This window comes from Dendrobates tinctorius, unplaced genomic scaffold (genome assembly GCF_039654945.1).
Source record: "Dendrobates tinctorius isolate UK_male_01 unplaced genomic scaffold, ASM3965494v1 ptg000003l, whole genome shotgun sequence".
In the NCBI taxonomy this organism is placed as follows: Eukaryota; Metazoa; Chordata; class Amphibia; order Anura; family Dendrobatidae; genus Dendrobates; species Dendrobates tinctorius.
Window position 1 is genome coordinate 36,731,308 of NW_027361671.1, and position 26,143 is coordinate 36,757,450.

At 42.5% G+C, this 26,143-nt stretch overlaps 1 protein-coding gene across 2 annotated transcripts in view; it reads left to right on the top strand.

Annotated features, from left to right (window-relative positions):
- The window catches only part of MACIR (macrophage immunometabolism regulator), a 41,806-nt gene extending 15,885 nt beyond the window's left edge, over positions 1–25,921 (top strand). The window contains exons 2-3 of one of the 2 annotated variants that reach the window (XM_073546831.1): positions 14,023–14,167; positions 18,805–25,921. In XM_073546831.1, coding sequence (XP_073402932.1) covers positions 18,825–19,451 — 627 coding nt within the window. In that variant the 5' untranslated portion in view covers positions 14,023–14,167; positions 18,805–18,824 and the 3' untranslated portion in view covers positions 19,452–25,921. The remainder of the gene's footprint in view (positions 1–14,022; positions 14,168–18,804) is intronic. The other variant, XM_073546764.1, reaches the window with a different exon arrangement.
- Positions 25,922–26,143: the final 222 nt, after the last annotated feature.

The following is a 26,143-nucleotide window of genomic DNA, read 5'->3' on the forward strand; positions in this document are numbered from 1 at the left end:
AAATGCACTGCAGCAAAAAAGAATGTTATTTCTTTGTTTAATTTTTTTTTAAATTGTGAAAAGTTTATTCAGAGGGTCATTTATTATTCAACCCCTCAAACCACCAGAATTCTGTTTGGTTCCCCTAAAGTATTAAGAAGTATTTCAGGCACAAAGAACAATGAGCTTCACATGTTTGGATTAATTATCTCTTTTTCCAGCCTTTTCTGACTATTTAAGACCCTCCCCAAACTTGTGAACAGCACTCATACATGGTCAACATGGGAAAGACAAAGGAGCATTCCAAGGTCATCAGAGACAAGATCGTGGAGGGTCACAAGGCTGGCAAGGGGTACAAAACCCTTTCCAAGGAGTTGGGCCTACCTGTCTCCACTGTTGGGAGCATCATCCGGAAGTGGAAGGCTTATGGAACTACTGTTAGCCTTCCACGGCCTGGACAGCCTTTGAAAGTTTCCTCCCGTGCCGAGGCCAGGCTTGTCCGAAGAGTCAAGGCTAACCCAAGGACAACAAGGAAGGAGCTCCGGGAAGATCTCAAGGCAGTGGGGACATTGGTTTCAGTCAATACCATAAGTAACGTACTCCACCGCAATGGTCTCCGTTCCAGACGAGCCCGTAAGGTACCTTTACTTTCAAAGCGTCATGTCAAGGCTCGTCTACAGTTTGCTCATGATCACTTGGAGGACTCTGAGACAGACTTGTTCAAGGTTCTCTGGTCTGATGAGACCAAGATCGAGATCTTTGGTGCCAACCACACACGTGACGTTTGGAGACTGGATGGCACTGCATATGACCCCAAGAATACCATCCCTACAGTCAAGCATGGTGGTGGCAGCATCATGCTGTGGGGCTGTTTCTCAGCCAAGGGGCCTGGCCATCTGGTCCGCATCCATGGGAAGATGGATAGCACGGCCTACCTGGAGATTTTGGCCAAGAACCTCCGCTCCTCCATCAAGGATCTTAAGATGGGTCGTCATTTCATCTTTCAACAAGACAACAACCCAAAGCACACAGCCAAGAAAACCAAGGCCTGGTTCAAGAGGCAAAAAATCAAGGTGTTGGAGTGGCCTAGTCAGTCTCCTGACCTTAACCCAATTGAAAACTTGTGGAAGGAGCACAAGATAAAAGTCCACATGAGACACCCAAAGAACCTAGATAACTTGGAGAAGATCTGCATGGAGGAGTGGGCCAAGATAACTCCAGAGACCTGTGCCGGCCTGATCAGGTCTTATAAAAGACGATTATTAGCTGTAATTGCAAACAAGGGTTATTCCACAAAATATTAAACCTAGGGGTTGAATAATAATTGACCCACACTTGTATGTTTAAAATTTATTAAAATTTAACTGAGCAACATAACTTTTTGGTTTGTAAGATTTATGCATCTGTTAATAAATCCTGCTCTTGTGTGAAGTTTGAAGGCTCTAACTTATTTGCATCTTATCAAACCTGCTAAATCTGCAGGGGGTTGAATACTACTTGTAGGCACTGTATCTATCTGCTTAAAATATTTATATATATAACATATATCAAGCTATGTATAGAAGTCTTAGAAGTCTATTATCTATATCTATTTAGAATGTAACTATTATTTATATATCTATCAATTCCAGGACCAACTTAAATAGTTTAAAGTAAGACATTTTTGTAAACGACATTTCTAGTGAAGATTTTTGGGCTATTAGGTAGCAATTGTCCTTGAAGTGGTGTATCCACCACTTTGACCCTAACGTTGCTGCGTTGCTTTACTCGGGAGAATGCAACATACAATTGTCCATGGGCAAATACAGGTTCGGGCAAAAAAATTCCAACTCGATTGAGGGTCTGTCCTTGGGATTTGTTAATGGTCATAGCAAAAGCAGGTTTTAGAGGAAACTGTCGACGTTTTAATTTAAAAGGTAACCCAGTTTCTGAAGGACACAAATCGATGCGTGGAATAAACACAATGTCTCCTTCAGCTGAGCCAGTAATCACTTTAGCCTGTATGATGTTGCGGAGTAAGGCAATGACAATGAGGCAAGTGCCATTGCAGAGACCTTTCTTGGTGTTTAGGTTTCTTAATAGCATCACAATGGTGCCAATTTTAAGTTTTAAGAGATGTGATGGCATTCCTGATGGTGTCAGAGAGTTTAAAAATTCATCTGGGTAGTTTTCACATTCCTCTGCCTCATCAGCATCGACAGAATCATCACTTGTATATACAGTATAATCACCACTAATGCGATCCATTACTTTACAGTTCAGAAAATCGACGTCATCATTTTTCGGACATAGTATAGCATGTGATGCAGCAGTGTCGAGGCTTTGTTGGTCATTAACATCAATGCAAATATGGTCTCCAAAGATCTCGGTTACTATAGAGCCAGTGCAAAGCATGTCTGGAGGAATTTCAATGACATCCTCTCCAAGGTTATGTTCATTAGACAGCTCACCATTTCCAAGTTTAAGCAACCAAGTGCTGTATTCAGGATCAGTGGAGCGCATGTTGTTAATTAGCGGTAGTCTGGTAAAATGTTGCCAATGTTCTGAATATTTAATGCAGGAATCTACAATGTCTATTCTTGTTCCATGAGCGATGACGGGAAGACATTGTCTGAAGTCTCCTCCAAGAACAATAACTTTACCGCCAAATGGTGTTTTATTTTTTTCAGCAACATTTGTTGTCATGATGTCACGTAGAAGTCTATCTATCACATTCAATGCATGTTTTTGGACCATAGTGCACTCATCAATAATAAAAAGTTTTGTACTCTGTAAATGTTTTCCTGAATTTGTATCGTTTTTAATCCTGGAAACAGATGTTTCGTTGATCGGAATAGGTATGCCATATAGAGAGTGGATTGTTCGGCCTCCTTGTATCAAGTTAGATGCTATTCCTGTAGTTGCTGCAGGTGACACAATTTCTCCTTGTCCTCTTAAATGATGTGTAAGTAGATGGTATAGGTAGGTCTTTCCACTGCCACCAGGTCCATCGAGAAAAAAGCACTTTGGTATTAAACTGCTATTTTGTAAAGCTTCAGTAATGACATCATAGGCAAAAAGTTGCTCCTGATTAAGAGTTTCTTTCATCTCTGCAGCTTTTTTTAACTCATAATCCTTATCATATTGTTTAAGGAGTTGTTTAATATTTTTTGCTGGGCGTGGTAAATTATAATCAGCAAAAGTTTTTCCATGGACTATGAGGACATCTTGGACATCTTTCATAGCATATCCTTCACAATCGATACACTCTTCAGTGTTGCTGTGGTATGTATGACAATAGTCTTGTAAAAAATGGTCCTTAAATTCATTCCACAATTCAAGTGGATTACTGGGGGGGCCAAAAATACAGATATAAGCAAACATGTCTCTAAGTTGGGAAGGCATGTTAAGAATGCAAGCATCTGTTAAAGTATGTCTCCAGATGCTATCATCGAATAATAATCCAAGTGCTAACGCAGCATCCTTAAAGGTTTCATGCATAACTCCATTGACGGTTTTAATGCTGTCAAAACTGGTAGCAGCTTTTACATGCAGTAACAACAAACGTAAATAATAGCGTTCTTGGTCTTTCACACTAACAGTATACATTCTTCCAATAACGGTGAGACCCCCTCGTTTTCTTTGTTCCCATGTGCCTTGTTTCCAAACGTAGTGTTCTGGAATTTCGCGGTAGAAATAGTTATGTGCATTGTGGTCGATCTTATTAAGGTTGAAATACGCCATAAGTGTAGAATTGGAATTGAGCTTTTGATGGATGTTGTCTGCAGAGTCATTCTCGTGAAAATAGAGTGGTTGAGAATTAGGCAGATGTACGGCTAGGCGAATGATGGCATGAGATTGTTTATGCATAGGAAAAGCAAATATCCGCCATGCAGCCTCAGGTGCACTAACATATCTGGTATCCGTAAATTGGTGTGTTTCATCATGTTGGATGTTATTTTGGGAAATTTCAAGGTTGGCTTTGTCATGTCCTTTGTAAACGTATTTAAATAAATATTTTACACTTTGAATGGAAGCACATATTTCTACATTAATATGGCACTTGTATTTGGTGAGTAAAAATGGGTTATATGGAACTACCCATGAATTGTCAATCGTCTTAGAATGGTGTTCATATGTTTTGCCAATGGGTCTGCGGTAAGTGGGATAGCCATCCTTTTCTTTGATGGTATATGGTTGGTTTTGTTTTGGGAAACCTTTGCTACACTTTCCAAGATCCATACAGGGAGAATTAGGATTGTGTTCTCCACAGGGACCATGAATCATGTGTTGAAGAACAATGTTATGGAGCTGAGGGTAGATTGTTTCATCAGGTATTTCAGCCCAGACTATATTGTCTATGTCCGCCTCAGTCCGTAATTTAGACAGGCTGTCAAGAATAATTAAAATATGAGCGTGTGGGAGACCACGCTTCTGAAATTCAATGACATGGACCATTGCAGTGACGTTTCCAAATAATCCACTGCTAATGTCTTTTAAGAGGGATTCCAGTTTAATTTTAAAGACACGTGCAACCAAGTCTGGTCTGTGTTCAACACGCTGCCACGGTTCTAAATGTGTAGTAATCTCATTCCACTTAGGATTACCTGTCATGGTGATAAATAGATCTGGTCGACCATACTTCGTAACAATAGCCATAGCATCCTGGTAGCGCTGCTGCATGTTTCTTGGACTGCCTTCAAAAGAAGATGGTAAAATGACGGTTTTCCCAATAGGGATGCCCTTTTGAACCGGTTTTTTGAGTAGATGTTCTTGAAGGAGGCAGTAATCCTCCACTTTTAAATCTTTTTGGTGTTTGCGGATGTAATGTAGGCGATTAGCTTCGATTTTGACATAAGCATCTACTAAATATTGCTGTGTTGGCTTACCACCATTGAGGAGTGGATTAAAGTAATTTCTGACAGATAACATATAGCAATAGTATTGGAGTTGAGTGATCCTCCTCGAACTTTTGCCTTGTTGTTTGAGTGCATCATGCCATCCTTGGTCTCCATAAGGGAAAAATATTGGATAGAGGAGGGCATCCAAATTGCTATGGAGAATACTAATTTGTTGTGTTTTTGGAGCTAAAGGGTTATGGGGATCAGGTTTTAAATGAATTAATATGTCTCTATTGAAAGGTGGCTCACCATTGTCATTTTGAAACACGACTGCTACTTCACTGACAGTGGGATTATTGTAGCGTCGAGGGTCTTGAGTACGATCTTGTTTAATAGCCATAGTGATGTTTGGCATGACAGTTCCGTTTTGTAGAGATTTAATTTTTTCTTGTTCTTCCACATCACGTAACATTTGATAAGCTTCCACAAAAGGATTAATAGTTTGGATTTGAAGGGCAATAATGTTCATCAATGTAGGATGACATTTTTGATTCTCTTTACATCGTAAGCGTTGTTCGTTTGCAGTAGTGGTATCGAGAATGTAAAGTTGGGCAAATGCGCGTTGCTGGTCATCTGAGGGATGTAGTGTTCCAGTTCTATGATAGATCTGGCCATGTATGCGGAAACAGTATGGGCCATATCCAGGAGGTGGTGAAATATTTGCACCCATGGAGGCAAAAGCAAAGGAACTGTTAATACTTCGAATATTATCCATGAAATTTTTGCTAAATTCACTTTGCCCTTTCAGCAAACGTGTAAAGACATCAGGATATTGTAGTATGGGTACATGGACTTTACCCTTCTGACAGCAGAGCGTAAAGTTGTTATCAGAAGGTATCTCTGCTACAAAATGCAAAGCTTCGCAATGCTCACATACATGGGTCATGTCACCACAGCTGTGTTCGGTAATACTATTTTCATCATTAGTGAAAATGTGAGGTTGTAGTAGAAGTGCATGTCCAACCGATGGGGTGCGCCTAGTTTTGAGACCAACGTATATTTGTCTTGGTTGCACTTTCTGCGGGCTAACTGCAGCTTGTATGTGAAGAAACTGTGCGTTGGTATTGAATGGTGGTATTGATAGGGAAGAAACAGATTGCTGATTAGTTATGTCAGTGAACGGCATATAGGATGAAGTGTGGTAGTAACTTGTTCCACATGCTGATGTGGAAGCATCCTGTTGTGAGTCTACTAATAATGATGAGGAAGAAGCCGTCTGTTGTTGGCGGTAATGGCGTGTAGAGGCTTCTTCAGCCAATGTAATAGATTTAGAGTTAGGGGATTCGTGTGTGAGACGACGGCGTTTATAAGCCTTAATCTTGTCAAGTCGATGCTGTTTTTCCTCAGGAGTCTCATTAGCACGGCGTTGTTTTTGTCGTAGTGCTAAAGCTTCTTTCCTTTCACTGGCATTGGCATACTGTGCATCGGTATTGAATGGTGGTATTGATAGGGCAGAAACAGATTGCTGATTAGTTATGTCAGTGAACGGCATATGGGATGAAGTGTAGCAGTAAATTGTTCCACATGCTGATGTGGAAGCATCCTGTTGTGAGTCTAATAATAATGATGAGGAAGAGGCCGTCTGTCGGCGGTGACGGCGTGCAGAGGCTTCTTCAGCCAATCTTATGGATTTAGAGTTAGGGGATTCGTGTGTGAGGCGACGGCGTTTATAAGCCTTAATCTTCTCAAGGCGATGGTGTTTTTCCTCAGGAGTCTCATTAGCACGGCGTTGTTTTTGTCGTAGTGCTAAAGCTGCTTTCCTTTCACTGGCATTGGCATACTTTTTGTTATGACTCATGTTGGCACAGGTAAAGGAGTCTATTTGGCAGTTATCTGGCAGTGAAGAAGGCGTCCTGGAGTATTGTAGAGTAAACAGATACTAATTGACCCTGTAATTGCCCAGCAGTAGTTATGAAGTGGTAGTGGCAAATTGGCCCTGTAGTTAGACAGACACCGGCAGAGGAGCAAGGCAGCAGTAGTTATGGCGGTAGAGGCAAATTGGCCCTGTAATTAGACACCGGCAGAGGAGCAAGGCAGCAGTAGTTATGGCGGTAGAGGCAAATTGGCCCTGTAATTAGACACCGGCAGAGGAGCAAGGCAGCAGTAGTTATGGCGGTAGAGGCAAATTGGCCCTGTAATTAGACACCGGCAGAGGAGCAAGGCAGCAGTAGTTATGGCGGTATTGGCAAATTGGCCCTGTAAGTAGACACCAGCAGAGGAGCAATGCAGCAGTAGTTATGGCGGTAGAGGCAAATTGGCCCTGTAATTAGACACCGGCAGAGGAGCAAGGCAGCAGTAGTTATGGCGGTAGAGGCAAATTGGCCCTGTAATTAGACACCGGCAGAGGAGCAAGGCAGCAGTAGTTATGGCGGTATTGGCAAATTGGCCCTGTAAGTAGACACCAGCAGAGGAGCAATGCAGCAGTAGTTATGGCGGTAGAGGCAAATTGGCCCTGTAATTAGACACCGGCAGAGGAGCAAGGCAGCAGTAGTTATGGCGGTAGAGGCAAATTGGCCCTGTAATTAGACACCGGCAGAGGAGCAAGGTAGCAGTAGTTATGGCGGTAGAGGCAAATTAGCCCTGTAATTAGACACCGGCAGAGGAGCAAGGCAGCAGTAGTTATGGCGGTAGAGGCAAATTGGCCCTGTAATTAGACACCGGCAGAGGAGCAAGGCAGCAGTAGTTATGGCGGTAGAGGCAAATTGGCCTTGTAATTAGACACCGGCAGTAAACAGGCAGATGACCAAAGCAGCAGTAGTTATGGCGATAGAGGCAAATTGGCCCTGTAATTAGACACTGGCAGAGGACAAAGGCAGCAGTAGTTATGGCGGTAGAGGCAAATTGGCCTTGTAATTAGACACCGGCAGTAAACAGGCAGATGACCAAAGCAGCAGTAGTTATGGCGATAGAGGCAAATTGGCCCTGTAATTAGACACTGGCAGAGGACAAAGGCAGCAGTAGTTATGGCGGTATAGGCAAATTGGTCCTGTAATTAGACACCGGCAGAGGAGCAAGGCAGCAGTAGTTATGGCGGTACAGGCAAATTGGTCCAGTAATTAGACACCGGCAGTAAACAGGCATAGGACCAAGGCAGCAGTAGTTATGGTGGTACAGGCAATGCCAAGCGTCCGCACAGCAAGTCGGCGTGAGGTAAATGACGCAATTTCACGAATGCAAGATGGCGTCGGCGAAATCTCGCGAGATTTCGCCGACGTCGTTAACATCTCTTGCCATGTTAACCCTCAACACACCACACCGCCTCAACACACACTCCTCTCACCTTTCACCTCCACTCATGTCCACTCACTCTTTCACTCCACATACGTTCCTTTCTCTCACTCCGTTTCTCATACTCACACCGTCATCGTCGCTGCCCCGACATCTTCCTCCGCCGCCGCGATCCAGGATCCAGACGTTCTCCAGGCCGCCGACATGTTCTTGCGGGACGCCATCTTGGATTTCGTGAAATCCCGCGATATTCAAGATAGCATCGCCGCAACAACATGTCGCTGGCGTGGACGAAATCGGGATCCAAAAAGATGGCGTCGGCGAAATCTCGCGAGATTACGCCGACGCCATTTTGGATCCCGATGTCGCCCACGCCAGCGACATATTCTTGCGGGACGCCATCTTGGATGTCGTGAAGTCCCGCGATATTCAAGATGGCGTCGCCGCAACATGTTACAACTGTATAGTAGGGACCACTGGGGCCAGGAGGGGCCGTCAGTTGAACGCACATCTATAGCCAATGGCAGGCTCCATTGAGTTGCATGATTTGTGACGTGCTCTATATGGGTAGTATTGAAAGGGTTTGCCTGAGATTAGGAAATAGAAACTACTTGTTTTAATCTACGGTAAATTTATGCTGTTTGTTTATTAGAAATGGTTTGCCTAAAATTTCCTGATGCCCCGTGCCCACGTTATATTCTGACTGTAAGCTCAGAAAAGCCCCTTATTGGCACCAGCGAGCTAAAACGCCGGTGAGCTCGCATGTAGAACATCCAAATCTGAACGCTCTGCAATTTGTGTCCAGAAATCCTGACTCAGACGCAGCAGCCACTGAAAATGTTCCTAAGAAGTCAAAATACAGTCCCCATATATTCTGTCAATGGCCCAGACCACCTGACGCTCTGTGTCATTTCAAGTGAGAAGATTCTTCCTCACATTTCTGCCTTGCTATTCCTTGGAGGCAGCATATTGCAGCATGGTGTGATCAGTCAGGGCCTTTGTGTGAGGTGGAGCGGAAATAAAAATAAAACCGCACTCCAATCATTTTTACTATTGACACTTCTCATATTAAAAGATAACACTGCATAGACAAAGCTCATTAGTAAGCATGCATCTGCTATCGAGAGTCCTACCGAGGAGAAAGGCTTCTGCAGGGGGGTGTGATCAGCCGTGTGGTCCGTGGGCATAATGTTATAGGAGATGGATCGTAATTAGTGTTGGGCGAACGTGCTCGAATAAGGTGTTACCCGAGTATCTTAGGAGTGCTTGTATATTATGTTCGAGTCCCCGCCGTTGCATGATTCACGGCTGTTAGACAGCCACAACACATGCAGTGATTGCCTGTTTGGTAGACAGCTGCAACACAAGCGGGGATTGGCTGTTAGGTAGACAGCCCCAACATGCGGAGATTGGCTGTTTGGTAGACAGCCCCAACACATGCTGGGATTTCCTGTTGGGTAGACAGCTGCAACACATGTGGAGATTGGATGCTTGTTAGGCCGTTTGACGTGTCCTGATATTTCCAGTACCGGAAAAAACGGTACCGGAGATATCAGTGTCCGTGTGTACTATGTGTGGCAAACGTGTGCCACCTGTGTGCCGCATCAGTACCACACGGACAGCTGCCGGGAAGTAGAGCCACTGTTAAGCCGCTGTCACCCTGCAGCTGGTGCTGAAGCCAGCTGTCATTCTTGCTCTGCCTGTGCGCAGAGAACGATGAGCGATATATTAAAGTTCAAACGACAGTAGGTGTCGGATGATGGGGGTAACATCTGCTGTCGTTCGGACTTTAATATACCGCTCGTCGTTCTCCTCTGCTCGCAGGCAGAGCAGGGCGAATGACAGCTGGCTTCAGCACCAGCCGCCGGGGGACAGCGGCTTAACAGCAGCACAACTTCCCAGCGCCCGTCCGTGCACACGGAGGACAGTGTGTACTTTTCTTCGTGTGCATTTTGCGGCACGTTTTGCGGTCCGTGTGAGAACGGACATGTCTGCGTGTTTTGCACACGGACACACAGTCCGTCAAAACACACTGACATGTACATGGTCCCATTCATTTGAATGGGTCTACGTGTGTCAGTGTCTCCGGTACGTGAGAAAACTGTCACCACACGTACTGGAGACACTGCCGTGTGAAAGAGGCCTTAGACAGCTGCAACACAAGCGGTTATTGTCTGTTCTTTAGACAGCTGCAACACAATCGGGGATTGCCTGTTTGGTAGACAGTTATAGAAGGATAGGGAAAATAAGGGGAGGTCAGCTCACCAGTCTCAGTTGCGATCCATAATCCTCCTGCGCACGGAGTCACCTTGATCAAGGGCGTTGACTGAAGCAAAATAAAGGATGGAATCTCCAGCGCTGGACTTCAGTTAAAAATTCATCATTTATTATAAATTATTAAAATCGGACAGAAAAAAGTATGAATAAGGACATACAGGCAGATGGGGTCTCTGGTGGTCTCCAACCAACGCGTTTCGACCTAGAAGGTCTAACTCATGGTTCGATGGAATTTTTAACTGAAGTCCAGCGCTGGAGATTCCATCCTTTATTTTGTTTGGTAGACAGTCGCAGAACATGCAGAGATAGCCTGTTAGGTAGACAGCCGCAACACGTGGGGATTGCCTAACAGACGCAAAACATGCAGCCTCAGGAGCTCAAACATATTATTCGAGCATGCTCAAGATACTCGGATAGCAATTGAGCATACGCAGATAACACGTTATCCGAGCATATTCGCTCATCTCTAATCGTAAGTTAAAGGGGTTGTCCGGGCTTTTCACATAATCTCAGTACATATCTGGGCTGCAGAATTATGACAATAAGTAATTTACTTTCTGTCACTAGTTTGCACGGTTTTCTAGATATTCTGAACAGAACGTCCAAGGGGGGGGGTGTTATGGCATTGAAATGAGAACTAGTCGTAACCTCCTACTCGATTCCAAACATGCCCTCTATAGTAACAACCCCACCCACCATAGCTACAGGCCCTCCCCGACAACATGAAGCAGCCCTCATCACACAGTAACGAATTCTTCCCCTCCTGCAGCCTCAGTGCAGAGAGCAGACCACCCAGCTGCTCCTCCCCCAGACACACACTGAACAGTGATCTATGGAAAGTGAATCTAGTGAGGAGGAGAGAAAATCGTCCTGTATTCTGGGCCACTCCATGATTACAATACAAAACTCATTATCAGTAATTCCTTCCCTCAATGTTCCAGGCTGCTCAAAAAAAAATTGAGGATCTGCTTATTTCAAAACCTGGCGGATTGTGACTGATTTGTAAAAAACTGAAGTGTGAAAGAGGCCTAAGCCAGAAAATGGAAACTAGTCAGGAACTAGGGCACTCTAAAGTAGTGTAACTTTTCATAAATTTGATAGATGAGCGAAGCCACACCTTGTCCCTCCAATGCTACACCCATATTGGTGCAGCTGGTTTATACTGGTTGCAATAATTCTACGCAACTTACAAGGTGTAAAAAAAAAAATTGGAACTTATTAAGGTGTTTTATATTAGAATTCTGTCACAAGCACTTTAATTTAACCCTTTGTTGTTTTTTTTAATGAGCAGATCATTTATACTGCTGTATTATCGGCGGCACAACACCCGGTGTAAACAAGGAATGTGCGGCCGACAACACAATGTTGTATGGGGACAGAACAAATGTAGTAATGATCATAGAATGGTAGAGTTGGATGGGACCTCCTGGGCCATCTGGTCCAACCTCTCTGCTCAAAGCAGGATTCGCTAAATCATCCCAGACAGATGTCTGTCCAGCCTCTGTTTGAAGACTTCTATTGAAGGAGAACTTACCACTTCTCTTGGCAGCCTGTTCCACTCATTGATCACTCTGTCAAAAAGTTTTTATTTTACTAAAGTTTTTTAATTCTGTTTCCACTGGCCCGTTGTATATAGATCCGTTATATGGGCAAAGATCAGTCCTTCTAAATGGGCCTCAACAAGCAATATTTGATTTTTTTCTTCCAGTCTGCATAATTGACTCCATTTAAGCTCCTCTTTTTGTACAGGTTTGCAGATGGGGTAAGCCACCAGGATTTTCAACTCCGAGTCTGAGTGAATATTTTCTAAATGGTTTTTTCTACTAATACCACTCCCCCAATATGTGAATCTGGGCTGTATACTTAAAAAAACAAACAAAAACAACACATTTTTATATACACACATATGTATCCCCATACGCACGCAAATACTTTGAAGAACCTAGAATTTAAGACATATTTTCAGTTGTTTCACACTTTTTTGTTAATTATATAATGTGTTAATTCATAGTTTTGATGCCTTCAGAGTGAATCTACAATTTTCATAGTCATGAAAATAAAGAAAACTCTTTGAGAAGGTGTGTCCAAACTTTTGGTCTGTACTGTATATTTGTGGAATTCATTATTTTGTGATGCCAATGCAACTTTATTTTCTATATTTTCCTAAAACATACAGCGGTCTTACACCTAAGATCTTTTTCTTGGGTGTTAATTGCTATTATTTGACTTCTTTTCTACAATAACTTGGGGGTAGTGTCCGGGCATGGTGAGTTCTTGTTCTCCATGGTGTCTCTGCTGTTCTGCGATTGTCCAAGTGTTGTGCAGAAGACTGTGGATGTTAGGCCGGTTTCACATTTGCGTTAAAAGGCCGCAGCGTCGGCCTGCGCACGACCGCCGCTAAGCCCCGCCACCTGTCGCACCTCCACCGGTAGTTCCGCCTCCGGGCACATGACGCTGCATGCGTCATGCGTCCCCTATCTTTATCACTGAGGATGCAGGCCGTGCGCAGTATGCGTTTTGGTTGCGCCTGCGTCCTTTTGACTGTGCGCCAACCAGCGCCAAACGCAAGCCTGCGTCCTCCGTGATAAAGATAGGGGACGCATGACGCATGCAGCGTCATGCGCCCGGAGGCGGAGCTACCGGTGGGGGCGGGGCTTAGCGGTGGCCGTGCGCTGACAGACGCTGCGGCCTTTAACGCAAATGTGAAACCGGCCTTAATGTAACCAGTGGTTGGTATGCTTGATGCTTGCAAGCTGAAGTCTTTAGTTTGTGTGTAGAGAAGAACATTATGAAAAGATCTGAGACACATAACGCTAAATTTAGAAAGCCATCATTTACAAACAGTGAGAGGCCAATAGAGGCAAGACACAGAATAAATGGCAGAAAGAAGAGCAAGCACCAATCCTTTATACGCTTATTGATCAGTGTCGGAAATGACTTGGGTCCCAGTATGGAGGACCATTTTACATTTTGACTGTAAATTAATTTCGAGGTGATGTATATGGACCAGGCCTCAATTTCCCTCACTTCCGCCTAGATCTCTCTATCTGTCTATGTATACACTGCTCAAAAAAATAAAGGGAGCAGTAAAATACCACATCTTAGATATCGCTGAATGAAATATTGCAGTTGCAAATCTTTATTCATTACATAGTGAAATGGGTTGAGACAATAAAACATTAAAATGATCAATGGAAATCCAAAGTAATATCCCATGGAGGCAGGGCTGTGGAGTCGGAGTCGTGGAGTCGGTATAAACTGGTCCGACTCCGAAAATATATAATAAATTGGGTACAGTAGTTCAATGCAGAATGTGCTGAATATTTTTTCATAGGAATTTGGGAAAGTTATGAAATGTCCTATAAATGGCTGTTCTATTCCTGATCTAAGGCTACATTCACACACAGCGTTTTTGCTGCGTTTTTTGAGGATACGTTTTTCAGCTGCAAAAGCAGATCAGCTTTTTAAAAAACCGCATCACCTGAAAGGTTTTTGAGCTCATAGATAATGTTTTCAATAGCAAAAGCAGATTAGAAATCTGCTCTCTCTATCCAGTTATCCATATCTGTCTATCCATATCTTATCTGTACCAAAAAGAATGAAAGCCAGGTAGCACACAGACTAACACTCCTTTTTTTTTTTTTTTTTTTTTTTTTAGCACCAGTCAGGTACACCTCATAGCTGCCCAAAAGGACGCCCAGGACAGGCATTGCTCGTCTTCAGTATCACATCAACATCAATCGATAGTTGGAATAAATAGACTGCATTCACCACATCTTAAGGTGCAGGCTTTATTTTCAAGTGTAAGTATAAGGTTCTGCAGCAGCTGAGGTGTGCAGTATGAGATTCTGCGGAACAGTATGAGGCTCTGCCCCCCCCCCCCCTCCTAGTTTTGATCCTGGCTAAAACCGTTTCTTATAGATATGGCGAACCCTCAGGTAACCCTAAATGAAGGTCAATGGACACAGGTGGCTGAATTGAAGGAATTGCTTAATCACCTATTTACCTTGACTAAAAAATTACAAGCTGAGGATTTAACTCCTGGCATTTTCATAAGGGAGTGGAATAACTTGCTATTTTGCCTGTCCCAAAGAGGAGATTTAATCGCAGATGGCATTTCTGCTTCAATGAAACGGAGAGAGACACTGCTATTGGAAAATAAATTTTTTCTGGCAGCTGTTTATGTGGACCTAAGTCATCGTATATTGCTTGATGATCAACAGCTTACTAAAGGAAAAGAAGCTCTGACTGAGGTAGCAGTTAGGATGATTGGCCTACAGGAAGACTGCCAGGCGCAAGAGGACTTTGGTCCTGACAGTGCTACTGCTGCCATATCTTCATCCTCATCAGATGAGGAGTTAGACTTTGACAAGTATTTGGATGATATGGAGCCGTCAAAGCGTTGCTGCAAGGAAAAAGATTTCACTCCATCTCCTATAGCAAGCAGATTGACCATATTTCAGCAAAATGTTTCACTTGCTCCCAAAGAAAAAGAAAAATTCAACCGTTCATCAAAACTGACTGTGCATGAGGCAATTCCTTTATACTTGGAAATTGTTAGAGATGTTGCCCATATGGTTACTGCTTTGCCTCCAACCCAACCCTATATATTTATTAGCTGAAGAGCCCAGCGCTGCCCGGGCATAGTAACTAACTGTGGTTAGTTATAGCAAATTATAATTATCCTCCATCCCATAGTCCCGTGCCCATATACCCATCACACATCCTCCATCCCATAGTCCCATGCCCATGTACCCATCATACATATTCTCCATCCCATAGTCCCGTGCCCATATACCCATCATACATATCCGCTATCTCATAGTCCCGTGCCCGTATACCCGTCATACATATCCTCCATCCCATAGTCCAGTGCCCATATACCCATCACACATCCTCCATCCCATAGTCCCATGCCCATATACATATCCGCCATCCCATAGTACCGTGCCCATATACCTGTCAAACATATCCTCCATCCCATAGTCAAGTGCCCATATACCCACCTCCCAATCCATGTGTGGTTGATAAATAGTTTTCAACTTGGACGGTGCCAAGATGCGACCATCCAGGCAGAGAACCACTGATGAATGAGCTGCGTTCCCAGCAGGGCTGAACTGCCATGACCTCAGCACCGTGGGAAAAAGTCAGTGATTAGGTCACCACAGTTCAAGCTCCAGTGGCTTCACAGCATATAAAAGTGAGAATTTTTCACGGTGCTATGCAATGAAGACACAGCTTGAACTGTGGTAACCTCATCATTGACTTTTTTCCATCGTGCTGAGGTCACTGCAGTTCATTTGCCTGCAAGGAACGAAGCTTCAGTGACCGACAGTAACCACGATGATGTCACCGCTGGTCAATGATGCTACGCTCTCAGCAGCTCATTACTCAATGGTTCTCAGCCTGGATGGTCGCATCTTAGCACTCTCCAGGTTGAAAACTATCCCCCCCCAACATGGATTGCGACGTGCGACAGAACGACCGACAGGTATTGTTTTTTATTTTAGTTTTATTACAGGAGACAAGAGCTTTGGTGGAATAGATGTTGGGTGAGTATAACTGTGTTTGTTATTTTTAAATTAAAAAGGAAAACTGTATTTTGTTTTATCTCTAATAGTGGACTTTATTATGGCTGTCTTTATTTACACTACAACTATAGGATTAGTAATGGATAAGGTGTCTTATAGACACTTCTCAATTACTACACCGTGGGCTTGATATCACCTGACAATACAAAGGCGACATCAACCCCACAAATATAATAAATAATAATAATCTTTATTTTTATATAGCGCTAACATATTCCGCAGCGCTTTACACACATTTTCATCACTGTCCCCGATGAGGGCTCACAATCTAAATTACCTATCAGTATGTCTTTGGAATGAGGGAGGAAACCCACGCAAACACGGGGAGAACGTACAAAAACTCCTTGCAGATGTTGTCCTTGGTGGGATTCGAACCCAAGACTCCAGCGCTGCAAGGCTGCAGTGCTAACCACCATCACTACATGGCATGTGGGAGGAGCTGGGCAAAGCGCCAGAATTGATACATCTAATAGATGCGCCGTTTCTGGGCAGCTGTAGGCTGCTATTTTTACGCTGGGGGGGCCTATATCAGTGGCCCCTTACCAGCCTGAGAATATCAGTTGTCAGCTTTAGCAAGGCTGGTTCTCAAAAATGGGAGGACCCCGGCCGTTTATTTTTAAATAAAACAGTGTGGGGACCCCTTTATTCTTAATAACCAGCCTTGCTGACAGCTGAGGGTTGCAGCCCCTAGCTGTGAGTTTTGCCTCGCTGGTTATAGAAAATAGAGGAAACCCACGCCAGGTTTTTCATTTACCGTAATTATTTATTTACAGCGCAGGAGCTGGCTGATGAATACTTCCATCAGCTCCTGCTGTCACTGTTATTAGCAGCAGCAGGTGTAAGCTGATGGGAGTAATAGTCCCATTAGCCGCTGCCTGCTGTCATTATTCTCACTTGAATATAACTCATCATTCTCCCCTGCTCGCACTGATCGCTGGCAGAGCAGGGGAGAATGATGAGAGCTGTCTTCAGCAACCGGTGCCGAGGATCAGTGCTTACTGTAGTGCTTCTTCCTTTGTGTCGGCGTGTCACACAGATGACATCCATGTGTGTCATTCGAGTGTATGTGCAGGATGTTTTGTGGTCCATGCTGACAGTAAAAAATGGACATGTGTACTTGTGGGTCACACGAACACAGGGTCCGTGGAAACACACTGACGTGCACAGAAGGGAACGGGTGTACGTGTGTAAGGGTCTCCGATACGTGTGAAAACTGTCACCAGACGTACCGGAGACACTGACATGTGAAATAGCGCTTTCTCTAATCTCACTGAAATTGTACTGACCCGACGAACAAATCGGTCTTATCACTTTTACCACAAAAAAAGATAAGTTAAATCAATAAATGAATTGCTAGTTTTTGTTCATTCTATGTCTGAAAAATCTAAAATAAAAAGCGATCAATAAATGTTATGTACCAAAATGGTACCAAAAAAAGCCTCCAAGTCGTTGCGCAAAAAGTAAGCCTTCAAACGTCACTGTTCACCCAAGAATAAAAAAGCTTACAGCTCTCGTCATTTGGCGACAAAATAACGATTTTTTTTTTTTTTTATAGAAAAAGCACTTTTACTGTGTGACAGCAGCAAAACACAAAAGTATACCGTAAATCTGGTATTGCTGTAATCTCACCGACCCGAAGAATAAAGCCGCCTTATCACTCACACTGTATGGTGAACTTTGCATAAATAAAAATAAGATTTTGTATAGGGTCTAAGGCCCCTAAATTACCGTGTAAGTAGTTTTATTTGCCTTTTCTTGGCTGACACACCAGCTTTAAATGATTTTTCGTCTTTTTCATCATTTATTTGATCTTTCTGAAAGGCAGGGTGAACAGACCTGTTTGCATGCACATGTTCTGAGCACACACGTTTGCATGTTGCAGCCATAGAAACCGCCCACGGCTGCCACCTCCACATTGTTTGTCTGCGCACCTACCAGAGGAGTTTACCGTGAAACTATTGTCTTTTCTGAAAATGGACACTGCTTGTTTTTCTGGAAAAGATTTTTTATTTCTGCAGATGTATTGCTGAGTCATAATGTCTTGAAGATTCAGACTAAGCTTGATAATAGTAATTATAATTGTATTATTAAGAATTCTTATTAAAAACTTAGTTACATATTTTGTGTCTCTCAAAAATCTCTGGGGCAGGGTCCTTCATTTGTTAATGCATGCCCACCATTATTTGAGAGACTGTGGGTTATAGGTTGCAGTTTGGAGGGTCCCACCTCTCACCTGTGGAATATATGATTGACCACCATTTGACACAGCATGTGTCTTACACCTGCAGAGGCGAATTATAGAAAGTGAACTTACAAGGCTAAAAGTCAAACCTCTACGTGTTATTTGTTGATGGAATATCAGTTTTAAACTGTGAGTTTTAAAGTGGGTGGCATATAGCTATGGGGGGCTTTGGTGGTATAGGGTGAACCCTTCTGATCTCTAGAACAAAGTGGCCAAAGGGATTTGAAGCATCATACTACTTTATCTCTTGTGCACACTTGGCTTTTTCTGGACACTGGCTGAAATGCAAGAAAATTAAGCGGAACTACCATTGAGTGCCCATCAGGAAATTTGTGATTGGGGGGCTTCACCTGCTGTGACCCTAGTGTAAAGTGGTGGGAGAACTCTGAAAGCATGGTACTACTTTGTCTCCAGTTGTCTATGCTTGGCATTTTTCAGGACTCTGCATGGACAACCAGAAGATGATGCTGAACCACCATTAGGGGGGCCATCAGGAAATTATGTAGTATCCTAGCAATATGCTATCACTTCTTTCAAGGGAAATACAGATAAATCAAAGATTTTGTGAATTTACCATTGTATAACCTATATTCTTCTCTAATTTTAGGATCTATTGGAACCACCAAAATGGAAGTAGATATTAAAGGCGATAAGAGGACTAGCATTTCTTCTATACCTCTTTCTAGCTCTATAGAACGGAATTCTCCATTAAAAGTAGAAACTGAGAAACCCCGCTGTTCTAGTACACCATGCTCCCCAATTCGTAGGACTGTGTCAGGGTATCAGATACTTCACATGGATTCCAATTATTTAGTTGGTTTTACTACCGGAGAAGAGCTTCTGAAGCTAGCGCACAAGTGTGCAGCAACCGAAGAGAATTCTACTGAAGCCATACCATCTTTTCGCTCCAAGGCGCATGATTCTGGACTTTCCCGCTCTTCTCGAATATACAAAGCTAAAGGGCGTCATTATCAACCATATGAAATTCCTGCCATAAATGGAAGGAGACGAAGGCGAATGCCAAGCTCAGGAGATAAGTGCAATAAAGTTATTCCAATCGAGTCTTACAAGGCTGTCCATGGTCCTTTACCACTTTGTCTTCTTAAGGGCAAGAGGATACATTCAAAGTCCCTGGACTATCTCAACCTAGATAAGATGAACATCAAGGAGTCCCCAGACACAGAAGTGTTGCAGTACCAACTCCAGCATCTTACTCTGAGAGGTGATCGCGTGTTTGCAAGAAATAATACTTGAAGAGGAAAAATTCTGATTTAATTTGCACCTTTCTTATAGCACATCTGAAAACCACCTTGAGGAACAACTGTGCTACACAATTTAGTGGATGTGTTGTCTAGGTAGCATCTGCAGATAGGTTGTCAAGTGCTACCATATGACATCAGGCGTCTTACTGAAGCCCTTGGTTTGCCAGTTTGTTGAGGTGCATCGGTTTTAAAGCCATTTCTTTCTTCAAGGAGCGAGACTTTGAGTGTGGAATTACAATGGATTAGGATTAGGTAGCGGAATCATTTTTGATGAAGTTTTTGAAAAGTTTTAACTGCATTAAGATACAGAAGGATTTTGCAGATTTTTCACTAAAAAATATGTTGTGCTTAATAAGGTTTAGATTAATCAATTACTAAACTTAAGATACATGTGCAGAAATAAGTTATGATTTAGATGCTGAAAATACCCTTGAGTACTTGTTTTGTTGTTTACTTGCTGAATGTTTTAAGATTAATATATACTGTAGTAGTTTTAATATATGAGTGATTATATAGACCGCAATGGTGTCCTTTGTTGCAATTCATTCTTCAGAAACTTAAATCTACCGTCTGTGGATTGCTGTCCTAAGAAGCTGACATTTCCATGTTTTTCATTAATTTTGAATCTACTTTCCTCTTGTGTTAAATTTGTAGGATATATATATATTTTTTAATTATAAACTTGCCAGTGCTTGGGAATACTCCTGACATGTGCAGTGTGCTGGCTGCTATGACGGAAATATCTGTGCAGATGGATAGCGTTGATGCGAGATAAACAATGTGGTGTGTAATGTCATACGATGCGCCGTATTGTCTATGCCCACTCGTGTGTGTGAGATTGTCACACTGCTGAACAAACCCAGAACATCCAGTCCCATATTGGGTCCATTAATGGGAAAATGGTAACAAATTGAATTAGTAAATTAAATCTCGTATTTCTAGCCTTTTAACAATTCACCTATGTAACCTTGTTTGGAGATGATGCCAATTAAAATATTGTGGGGGGTCTTCACATAAGTGGGCATGCTGCCCTCTTGTTTGCAACTGGTTCTCGCTCTGAAACCCTTGTGTAGAAATTGTAACTATGGAAATGATTACAAAATCTCTTTAGGTTGACAGTTTACATGCACCAGTTTAAAATTGCCTTTCGTATCTTTTTTTTTTGTTTGTTTGTTTTATGTTACTTTTTAAAGAGCGTTTTCATGTGTGCAGATTTCCCAGATGTGTAGTCATAATTCTCCAACTTCCTCTTTAGCCACAGACTACAAACTGCAGCTTCGGTATTGACACTGCAACTAATAGAAAGGCAGTGGACGTGTGTGTGTTTGCTGCAAAGAAACTGACAATAAATTAAAATAACTGACAGAAGTTCAGATCATGAGGATATAGAGCTTTATAGTACTCCTTAAAGCGGTCATCCCATGATAAGTTTCCATTAGATTTACAATTTGTGCAATTATATTTGCACGTCCCATTCCATCGTCCACAAGAATGGTCTGTGGCCACTGTAAAGGGAGAGGGAGAAGCGCCTCTTACCTGCTGATGGCCGTGGCTCTTCTTTTGATTAGCCCACCTGGAGCAAAGTCATTGTTGTGGTGTGACGCACATGCGACGATGCCCCAGGCCAGCTAATTAAAGGATGAGCCGTATGCACCATTGGGTAAGAGGCTGCACTCCCTCTCCTATCCAGCAGCCACAGATCACTGTCGTGGCCCCATGGAATGGGACATGTGAATTGATTCGCACCATCTCTAACTAGGATCTAACTGAACATTTGAAAACTATTGGTTTTGCTAAATCAACTTTAAATTCTTCTGGGCTGAAATAATTCACATTGGTGTAATTCGTAATACCGCCTAATGTTTCTGCTTCTTCCGATGAGTGTGTCCACCATCTCCATCGGGCACCAGTGGACAATCTCTCATCTCCAGACTCAGTCCTGCACATTGAGCTATCTTCATTCTTCTTATGTTTCTTTTCTTCTTGTCATAGGAAAAGCAAAACTTGTCCCATGCAATTCTCCGCCCCTGACATTGTCTCAGTCGCCTAAATGCAATGCGCTCCTTGTAAAGAGATAACGGGATACTGTGGTGTCTTGCGGTTAACCTGCTCTCAAAACGTTAAAGGGAAATTGCAGGAACGAGTAGTTAACTTTTCATAAAAAGATTGAAACAATTTCGGCCTTGTTAACTTTATAATGTTGAGTTGTTTTGACTATAGATTTATTTTTTACATGGTTCGCGGGATCTACAGGCAGCATATAGAACAGAAGACGCTGATGAGATTGATGTATATTTTGTTGAAAAAGATTCAGTATAACTTGTATTTTTTTTTATTGCTATTCCTGGTGTTTGCAAGTATGAGTCCAGTGGTCGGTCCTACTCGGTGATTGATAGTGTTCCCTGGATGACTGTGCATGTAGATATAGCTGTCACTCACTAGTAGGACCGCCCGCTGGACTCATACCTATAAACACCAGGAATTTCAATGAATAAAATAAAAGTTATACTTAATCTTTTCCAACAAACCTATATATCATTCTGATCCAAGGTTACTTTTGGTTGGGAATGCTTTGATTGCAATAACTTGTTAACTGTACATGTATTATCAAATATATACACTACATCTGCATAATACAGTAGATATTGCCACAATGAAATTGAGTTATAACAAATGTGTTTGGGATAAGATTGTGGTACTTAATAATATATAAGTATTACAGGCTCTCCTCCTTGATAGTGCCACTTTCCTGACAGACTGCACAGCTCTTCTGTCTACCAAATGAGTGCACATGGGAAACTTGTTTTTCAACTAGAGGACGTAGTCGGACAGGTCTGGTCACACGTTCCTCCACCAGCAGCCAATTTATGGACAGTAGAGCTGTGAAATCCGAGGAAAGCGGCACTAACGAGGAGAACCTGTAATACTTGTCACGCCCGCAGGTGGGGCACGTGGTTAGATCACCCACTGTGCCACAGGGCCAGGCCTGCCTAGGAAGGGGCGTAGCTACCTGGTGTTCATTAGAGCTTCTGATGGTGGAGACAGGTTAGGCTGCAGGTAGCCGCCAGGTACCACTCCTAGACTGTCCCCAGTGCTGCTGCAGACTGGACTGATTCAGAGACTGGTTTTAGCAGTTCGGATGTGCAGAATATTCGGAGGCACACGTACAGACACACGGGTCTCTGATACTGTTACTGGCACCGGCGGCACATGGACCGAGGGATGAGGTTCAAGCACTAGCCACACTAGAACGGGGGACAAAGTTCAGAGACTTCGGGTTCAAGACTGATCGCACACAGATCGGGAGACAAGGTTCAGGCACTGGCTGCACTAGAACCATTGACTTCCGGTTCCGGACTGGTCACACATGGACCAGGGTACGAAATTCAGGCCCAGGCTACAATAGGACACACCGGAACCAGGGATTCAGGTTCAGAACACTGGCGACACTGGGACCAGGGATTCGGGTTCAGGACACTGGCCATGCTGGGACCAGGGGACCTCACAATTGCACTAGTAGAACACCACACTACCTAATGGCTAAATGAGTTGCTTGGTATCTCACTATTAGGAAGGGGGACTTTTAAGCAAGATTAATCAAAGCTATTGGCTAGGAACCATCTTGCAGGTGTACTGTGTTTCTAAATTCCTGTCAGCTAATGGATGGGGGCATTTATTATGTGTGTGTGCTGACCCTTACAGAGCAGGGGTAGTGCGCGAACTGTGGTGTGCACATTATAAAGAAATGGAACACGGCTCGGGGTTGAGGATATGAGTATGCCGGCGTCCCTTCATGCAGAGGTGCTGGCAATAGCATTATTATACTTTAAGCTAAGTAATATCGCAGAATCATGTCCTCAGGACAATAAAGTGGTGAAGCTCCTTAACTTGATCCGATTTTTAACAGAGAACTCACCATATTGAACATGTACTATGTTTTAAAGCCTGACGAGCAGATTAAATTGATGTGTAGTTTTCTAAAAAGGAAAGGTTAAATATTGGTCTTATTATTATTATTATTGGTCTAAATCTTTACTCTCTGTATCATCTGTGTGGCATAGACTGCAAATTCCATAAGTTATACCAACATGTATGCAGTTGAAATCTTAGGTTTCTGTGGCGTGTAGTTGACATATTCCATAATGTCTCATGGACTTAAGTCTGTTCATGCCACCGTCATGGCATATACTGATAGCTATGGATCCAGCAGACAGCATGGCATTGTGTGTTGTGCCCGTTCCAAATCACCACTAGGGAGTTGTGTATTCCACATGTAATGGATGTAGCTCATTGTAAGAGTAATGGCTGTCTTATAATTACCCAGCATACATCAGTGCAAAAATGCCAAGTACATTTAGAAAGAAATCCAAGGGTTCATGATGAACTATCCATAGACCGCGTCCAATAAAAGTACAAGAGTTTACTAGTCGGCACTGTAAATCTGTACTTTTGGGGAGTCACACATGCTACATATCTGCTAGGGTTAGGGTACATTCACATCACGGACTTTCCAATTCTCTTTCCAGTGTATTCAGGGCTGATCTTCGGGTTATTGGTACAGATGGCTTGGCCCCATTCAATGAGACCAATCTGCAGGTTGCAGTCTGACACAGATCACGCTGCCGATCTGCAGCCAAATTATAGACAGCTGTGTACACAGTAATTCAGATTTACCATTGAAAAAAAAATTAAAACAGCACATTGAAATATATGTGAAATTAACACACCATTACAGTTTCAGCAAATAATGTACTTGTTATAATAAAAAGTTTATATCGTTTTCTAATATCCTTTCTCTTTTATTCCTCTTGGTATTCAAAATCCCTGCTTGCAGTCATGTGTCGGGAACTTTCATTGCTTACATCCAATTAATGAAAAAAAGTTAAGATTTGTGACACCACAACCCGTCATGCACTAGACGGTTGGCATTGCCACACACCATTACAAAACTACCAAAAGTTGCAAAATTTTTGTGTTGCACTAAAATGTTGCAATTTTTCCAAGTGTTTTGCTATCTAGAAGTAGAAGTAGTGCATAGCTGGACTTGTTACCGGGCAAAGATCTGCTAACTGGCCTGCCGTGGTTCAGACATGGTGGACTTTTAGTGGCACTTTAGTTAATCTAATCACTTGTACTGAGCGGCTCCAGTCTGTGATTTTGTAGATCCAGTTAGGCTGCATTTTTTAGAAGACTATTGGTAAAATATTACCTTAAACTTCTTTATTGATCATCAGCCGTACTAATACTATAGGAGGTTCTGATGTACAGCCGTCCATCGTTCTTTAAAAAAGGAGGTTCTTCAGCAGCTTCAGTATGTACATTATTGATCTGTGGCACAGTTGTTAAAGAAAATCATATACAAACCTCAGATGCTTCAGAACATTTTTTTTTTAAAAAAGATTAGCGGCATTTGCATTAATCAATCAGTGGTTGACGGGAGTCTTGATGTTCAGAAAGAGGGTCTTCAAAGAAATTGTACCACCTACTCTATAGTATAAGATTACAAAAAGCCATCTGAACGGGCCATGACATATAAAACCAGTAGAAACATAGCAGACAACCCAAGATCTGGTGCGTCTGTTTGTCCGGTATTGCTTTTCATTTTGGGCATTGCTGTTTAACAAGAAGATGACCTCTAGTACGGGTGCATTATTAAAAGTCTTAAGTTTATTTGTGGCTAAGGAATACCTGGTAGTCTTCAGAAAAGTCTTTAAAGGTAATGTTTAATTAGAAAATGACATGAATCTGGACTTAAGATATATATATGTTTATATTTAAACTGATGTTTTCTTCAAGTCACTTTTAAGCTTTGCTGTGTAGACTAGGACAGAGTTCGCAAAGGCAAGGAGTTTAATGGCAGATTAATGCTTGTCTCTACTGGTGGAGACATTAATTTCATAACGTTAAATTCAACATACGTTCCCTTTTAATTTTTCTTAGATGTTCGGCATTGTGTGATGGTTATACTTTTCTCCTTCTATCTAAGGTTAAGTACTTATGGGCATTCTGTTTTTCTTTAAATCTACGAGAGGTCACTGCTGAATTTTCTAATACTAAATGCTCCAACATTTGAGCACTATACCGTATGAGATTGTTTCGCATTGCAGTCCCAGCGTACAGATTTCTCCTCCTGCCACTCGACCTGATAAGTGCTGACATGCTGGTATATTTGTAGTTCTGCAGAGGAACTTGTAAATGATCCAAGTGTTGGTGCAATATATTATTCATTGACTGTGGCTATTTCAGGAAATCCAAAGGCATTGTTATACACATCCTGGTTTGGTTACTCGTGACATTGGACATCATTAAAGCTCATGTATGATTTAAAACGCAACGCATCTTCAATATTTTATTGTATTGGTGAACGATTCACATTGATTTGTGTTCCTTAAGACCGATAACAAGCAAAAGCCAAATGTAAAAGAAAATAATACAAGAATAAAAGTTTTTCTATTCACTAAAGTTGAGTGTCTCTTGTATTCATTTAATACTTTGAAGGTGTCACAGAATACTTGTCACTACTTTTTCCCCTTCCAGTCCTGTCGTGTTCATCGTGGTCATCCTCGCTGATTTCTCTGTTAAAAGTCGCCGGCTTTTGCTTTGTTCATGAGGCTAATGCCAGCCATTGATGTAACAGTAATCACTGATGATCCACCAGTAATTGACTTTCATAATGATGGTTTT